The sequence below is a fragment of the Ochotona princeps genome, chromosome 8 (assembly GCF_030435755.1).
Source record: "Ochotona princeps isolate mOchPri1 chromosome 8, mOchPri1.hap1, whole genome shotgun sequence".
Taxonomy (NCBI): domain Eukaryota; kingdom Metazoa; phylum Chordata; class Mammalia; order Lagomorpha; family Ochotonidae; genus Ochotona; species Ochotona princeps.
This window is the reverse complement of record NC_080839.1, coordinates 49,062,129-49,068,469: the sequence shown is the minus strand read 5'-3', so window position 1 is coordinate 49,068,469 and position 6,341 is coordinate 49,062,129. Positions and strand designations below refer to the sequence as shown.

At 57.1% G+C, this 6,341-nt stretch overlaps 1 protein-coding gene across 1 annotated transcript; it reads left to right on the top strand.

The window, feature by feature from the left end:
• Positions 1-616: 616 nt before the first annotated feature.
• On the top strand, positions 617-4,730 carry SIX3 (SIX homeobox 3). Its single transcript, XM_004582779.4, has 2 exons — positions 617-1,635; positions 3,377-4,730. The coding sequence occupies exons 1-2, from the start codon at positions 824-826 to the stop codon at positions 3,567-3,569; spliced, it is 1,005 nt and encodes a 334-aa protein (XP_004582836.4). The 5' UTR covers positions 617-823; the 3' UTR covers positions 3,570-4,730.
• Positions 4,731-6,341: the final 1,611 nt, after the last annotated feature.

Sequence of the window (6,341 nt, the reverse complement as noted above, 5' to 3'; positions counted from 1 at the left end):
CGCAGGCTTTGGGGAGGCCTGGGGGATGGGGGGGACTGGCCTGGGAAGAAAGTCTTCCACCTAACTTCCCATCCCATTTAAGTATTCTGTGCCCAAGGCTTTTGGAATTTCTGGGTCAGCTTCTTTGGGGAAAGGGGGAGAGGAAAGAGAGAGGGAAGAAGAGGAGCCAGAGAGAGAAATGGGGGAAAATTCAGAGTTGCAGATTTTTTTTTTAAATTCTCTTTCCTCCTTTTTCCCTCCTTCCTTCTTTCCCTCCTCTCCCCCTCCCCCTCACTCTGGCTAAGTGGTAAAACCGTCCTTACGTTCTCGGTATTGATTGGCAGGGCTGACAGTGATTGGCAGTGGTTGCCGTGGCAACGCCACAACGACACTCCGCAGACCAATAGAAAAGCGAAACAAAATGTTTCAATGCTGCACTCACTGTGGATTTAGGGGAGATATTATGAGGCTGTTGTCATTAGGGCGATTGCTGTGGAATCGCTGAATCTTGACTCGGCGGTGGTTGGCTCTCTCTCTCCCTCTCTCCCCCTCTGCCTCTCCCTCTCCCTGTCTCGGGTGCTCTGCGCGCGCGCACCGGGCCGCTCTCCTTCCTCCCTCTCTATGTGGCTGTGCGGGTGTGTGTGTGTGTGGATGTGTGTGGGGTGTGGGTGTCCCTTACGTCCTTCCTCCTCCCCCTCCTCCTCCTCCTCCTGCTCCCCCCTCCTTCCCTTCTCCTCCTCCCCCCTCTCCTCTCCCTCCTCCTGGTCCTCTTCGCCCCTCTCCTCCTCTTCCTCCCCTCTCTCTTCCTCTCCCTGAATTTTCTCCTCTCCTCTCAGGTCAGTCCATGGTATTTCGCTCCCCCCTAGACCTCTATTCCTCCCACTTCTTGTTGCCAAACTTCGCCGATTCTCACCACTGCTCCCTACTTCTGGCGAGGAGCGGCGGCGGGAACGGTGCGGGCGGCGGCGGCGGTGCGGGCGGCGGCGGCAGCGGCAGCGGCGGCGGGAACCGTGCGGGAGGCGGCGGTGCTGGCGGAGCAGGCGGCAGCGGCGGCGGCTCCAGGGCCCCCCCGGAAGAGTTGTCCATGTTCCAGCTGCCTACCCTCAACTTTTCGCCGGAGCAGGTGGCCAGCGTCTGCGAGACGCTGGAGGAGACGGGCGACATCGAGCGGCTGGGCCGCTTCCTCTGGTCGCTGCCCGTGGCCCCCGGGGCGTGCGAGGCCATCAACAAACACGAGTCGATCCTGCGCGCGCGCGCCGTGGTCGCCTTCCACACGGGCAACTTCCGCGACCTCTACCACATCCTGGAGAACCACAAGTTCACCAAGGAGTCGCACGGCAAGCTGCAGGCCATGTGGCTCGAGGCGCACTACCAGGAGGCCGAGAAGCTGCGCGGCCGCCCACTCGGCCCCGTGGACAAGTACCGCGTGCGCAAGAAGTTCCCGCTGCCGCGCACCATCTGGGATGGCGAGCAGAAGACGCACTGCTTCAAGGAGCGGACTCGGAGCCTGCTGCGTGAGTGGTACCTGCAGGACCCCTACCCCAACCCCAGCAAGAAACGCGAACTGGCGCAGGCCACCGGCCTCACTCCCACACAAGTAGGAAACTGGTTTAAGAACCGGAGGCAGCGCGACCGCGCCGCGGCGGCCAAGAACAGGTCAGTTGGCGGGGTCCGTGGCCTGGCTACAGCCTCCGCGGGTGGGCGGGGGGGGGGTTGGGGTGTGTGTGTGAAGGGATAGACGTGGGGAAAGAAGCGAGGGTTAAAACAGGGGTGGGATGGGGCGAGCGGGACCTTTTAGGGAGAGCCTTCGGGCGCCAGAGAAGCCACTGCTGCCCGGACACTTGCAGAAAGTTTCTGTATACCCTGGGCTCCTGAATGTGGAGGCGGGCTGTGGGGATGCTCGTGGCTGTGGGAGTGGGAGGCTGTTATCTGGGCGCAGACGGTGTGCAGGCGGTCCCCAGTGGCCTCAGGCCCCGCCCTCCAGGGGTCCCGGGTGTCTGGGATCCTCCACTGCACCCTGGCCCTCCTCAATCCCGGACCCAACTGGCACTCTCCAGGCCAGGACTTCTTGCCATCCGATTCTTATTTCCCTGTATTGGAAAAAAAAAAAAAAGAGGACTCCACAAACCTCAGGGACAGCAAAGTGAAACTGGGGCCTTGTCACAAAGGGAAAGGTCCGAGGAGACCACCGCAGCAGGCCTCAACCCGCAACACTGTGCGTGGCCTGACCCCCCCCCCCCAGCAGGAGAGTCAGGTGGCAATGGAGAAGCCCACTGTACGTGTGTGTGCGCACACACATGTGAACGCACTTGCTCCACACCATCCAAGAAACACCCTTGGGCAGAATTGGGAGGTGGTCAGGAGCCACTTGCTGTGGGTGAGTTTACCACAAAGTTGTATTGGCTTGGTCATCATTGGATAGGGCTTGAGGACAACAGGGAGAAAAGGAACTGGGGAGGAGAGGGACAAGGCAGGGAGGAAGTCGGGTCGTCCACTTCGGTGTTTTGAACTTGTGTCTTCCCCAGCCAGGACTTCTCCCCTGCTGCTCTGCCCCAGCAGGTTGGCCACTGACAGCTGTGGGTAGCTGGGTGTATGTATTTCTGGAGTGGGTGGGGTTTTAGTGTCTTAGGCCTGGACAGGTGACACTCTGGGCCCTGCCTGTGGAGTTCACTTTTCGCCCAAGGAGGGGAGCGAACAGAGCCGGGCAAAGCCTGCCAGAGTCAGAACCACAGACACTGGGTTTAGTTGGCCGGTGTGGATCCTAAAGGAGCAGACGGTGCCTGCTTGGTGCCCCTCTCCCTCCAGCCATCTCCAGCACCCTTTTCTCTCTCCCTCCTCTTTCCCCTTGGTGCCCTGGCCTGGCTCTAGGTCTGGGTCTTCCCCTGCTTCCTCCCAGCAGGGATCCAGGAAGCAGAGCCTGTGTGGGAGAAAGTGGTGGGGCAAGAAACCCGCAGCTCTCCGGGTTTGCGGGAGCTGGGGCAGGAGGCCCTGTGGGAATCCGACTACCCTGCAGGCAGCGACCTTAACCAGGAGACCCCCAGAGCCAGCGAAGAAAGGCCGCCAGGTCCGTCCCCAGCCCACCTCCAACTTCGGCCTCTCTGGGGCTCTGCGCCTTTTCGCTGCGCGCCCAGGCCTCACCGGGCGGCCGGGTTCCGGTGCTGCCTTTCCGCAGAGGCCCACCACGCATCCCGGAAGCCGCGGGAAGCCCACGGGAAGCAGCCGAACACCGGGACACGCGTTGGGGAGGCTGAGCGACGGGAGCTCTGGGAGCGAGTGGCCGAGATGAATGGCGAGAGGAGAGTCGGGGAAGGCGGCGAGGCGCGCGGGCTGGGGGTGGTCGGGGAGCGCGGCGGCGGGGCCGCAGCGTCAGGCCGGGCGCGGCTGTCTCTCTCTGCAGGCTGCAGCACCAGGCCATAGGACCAAGCGGCATGCGCTCGCTGGCCGAGCCCGGCTGTCCCACGCACGGCTCGGCAGAGTCGCCGTCCACGGCGGCCAGCCCGACCACAAGCGTGTCCAGCCTGACGGAGCGAGCGGACACCGGCACCTCGATCCTCTCGGTAACCTCCAGCGACTCGGAATGCGATGTATGATACCAAGGCCGCCCTCCCCCTCCCTCCCCTCCTCCCCCTTCTCCTCCCCTCTTCCTCCTCCTCCTCCATCCCTAGAATGATCCGAAATCAGGATACACAACCATACACGTACATACGTCCACACGCTCCCGCCCCGGCCAAAAAATACACACACAAACCGAGGAAAATAAGTAATTAACTACAAACTGTCGAGCGACCCCGGCCACGATCTACACGATCTACCGCGACTCCCACAGACGGTCACCGAGGCTGATGTTGCGGGCAGAAAACATTAAAAAAAAAAAAATGAGGTGACAATTGTATACTTCCTAGGACAAGCACGGCCTCTCCTTTCGGTTCCCACGGACCTGGCACCCCACTTGCATGACGATTTATTTGTATCTGGGAAAATATTCTCTCTAGTTTAAAACGATTTAAAAAGAGTCGACTATACAAAAACCAACCACCACCGCCACACTGAAAAGGCGACAAAACGACAAAGTAACACAGACAAAAAAAAAAAGACAAAACCTGCCTACTCCGTTGGTTCTGAATTTGTTTTTAAAAGAAAGAAAAAAAAAAAGAACTCTGAGAGGGAAATAGCAAATGTTTCGCGCCTTTTGTTGTTCTCTCTCTTTTCCTTTCTTTCTTCTTTCCTGTTCTTAAGTCCAAGTATCGGTCCAACACGATGCACTCTGTTTTTTGTTCAGCAGACAATCATTTTCTTCCTAAGCACCTTTTTCTCTCCACTCTGTCACTGCCTGTGTGGGTACTGGTTATAAATGTGGAAAAAGAATAGTTATGACTGTAACAGATTTTTATTTTTATTTCAAAATTTTATATGAATTATGTATATCTTACTGATCGGTCATTTTCCCAGTTTGTAATATATGTGTAGAAATTGCCTGTATATGATATTGCTTTTTCTCCTCTCCCTTTTCTCTTGCTTTCTCTTTTCTCCCTTCTTCATCCTCCCTCCCAGGCTCACCTGCCCCTTTCCTGTCGGGCATCCCCCCCTCCCACTGGGGTCCTGGGCTCAGTTTGGCAGTCTGGGCGAGGCCCAGGACACACTGGGTAGGGAAGGGAGACCCTGTGGCTGGCGAAAATGGAGAGTGAGAACGTAGTATTCTTATGCAAAAGCTCTTTCAAGTATTTCTTAGCTGCCCTGGAGGTATCTCTCGCTCCCCCGTAGGGCGCTTTTAACTGTTATCTTAACTGCGTGTTTATCTATATGTAAAAACTTTCTAAAGCAAATACAGTATTCTCCATTTTCTTATCACTCCCACTGACTGGTGTTTTTTGTTCCTCTCTGGACCTCAGCCTTGGAGGTGCAGCAAGCCTGGCCTGGGTTTCCAGGCTGGCTTAGCAGCGGCGTGGGTGCCTCAGACAGCCTTCCCTGGGCTGGGGCTTGGGTGGGAAGCTGAACAGAGGCCCTTCAGGGAAGAGCAGAGGCACTGTGGGGAGGGGACTACCGGCAGGGCCGCTGCATGCCCTGGGTCTGGGATCCATAGCCTGCCACAGCCCTGGTGGGTGTTTGGCCAAGTATTGGACATCTCTCCATTGTTGTTGTGGTTGTTGTTGTTGTTGTGTGTGTGTGTGTGTATTTAAGAGGAGGGGGAGACCAACAAGGTATCACAGGGGCTGTCTTCTTCCTTCTGAGGGGAGAGAGAGTATAGCGGAGGGAGCGGTAATGTGGCTGGGGCAGAGGCTGGGCAGAGCAAGGGAGGGGGAAAGCAGGTGGTTTGCAGAGTGGAGGGTCTGCACTCCGGTGGATGGTGGCCTGTCCTCCTGGCTGCTCCTGGGTGTGCCTCTCACTGGCTGTTGGCTTCTTCTTCACCTCCCTGATATTGTTTCCCAGCTTTGGGGATCAGCCGGAGTCCCTTGAGCCCCCTAATATTTCACAGTTGTTCTGCACTTTTAAATGAAAGCTGGGAGGAAAAGAGAGAGAGAGAGAGCGAGAGAGCCACCTCTTACTCTCTAAATTTCCCCTGGCCCCAGGCCTTCGGACGGGGTAGGCCTGCTGGAGGCAGTTTCATCGCTGTGGACCAGGGCTGGCCCGTGCCCATGAAAGAGCCAAAGAAGTAATTTCAGAAAACTTGCATTCACTTGAAAGTCCAATTTCCAGAGTTGGGAGGATTAGGGAGAAAGGTGCCTGAAATTTTGCACTGGTTTCCAAACTAATTTTGACCTCTGAGATTTCCTTTTGTCCCCAACCCAGCAGCACCAGGGAGTTCATTTGGGCCAGGACTGGGCAGGGTGGTGGTCTGGACATACCTGGACCCTGGGATGGCATGGTGGAATCTCCCTGTGCTCATGGCCCTGGGTGAGCATCCCTGGAGCTGGCTCATTCCTGGCAGAATTAGAGTTTAGGAGAGGTGCTGTGTGCGCTGTGCCCGGCTGGAGCCTCTGATCTGGGGGGAGAGGCTCTGTTGAATATTCCCAGTCATCTCCACTTGCTTAGAGCTTTGGCCTTTAAATCCAAAGTGGCTACCTCCATGGAATCTGGATGGATCCATTTTGGCCCATTCATGGGAGATGAAGGATGGCAGGAGAGGGACCTGGGCAAGGGACACCTGGGAACAGGTGCCTTTTTGTTGTTGTTTGGGGGACAGGAGAGAAATGTCTGGGGTGCCTGGTGTTCACTCCTCCACTGCAGAAGATGGGACCAGAGTGAACAGCAGCCTTCAGCCAGGGCACTACTGGATAATGTCTCTCTATGTTGCTATCCATCACTTAGGTCTAGGTGATGTCTCCACCCAGCTCTGCACAAATACCAACGCTGAATTCTCTGCC

Bases quoted from the DNA above. Each gene is read 5' to 3' on its own strand.
- SIX3 (XM_004582779.4), top strand. From the start codon at position 824: ATGGTATTTCGCTCCCCCCTAGACCTCTATTCCTCCCACTTCTTGTTG. The intron at 1,636-3,376 runs GTCAGTTGGCGG...CTCTCTCTGCAG, and splicing joins GCCGCGGCGGCCAAGAACAG to GCTGCAGCACCAGGCCATAG.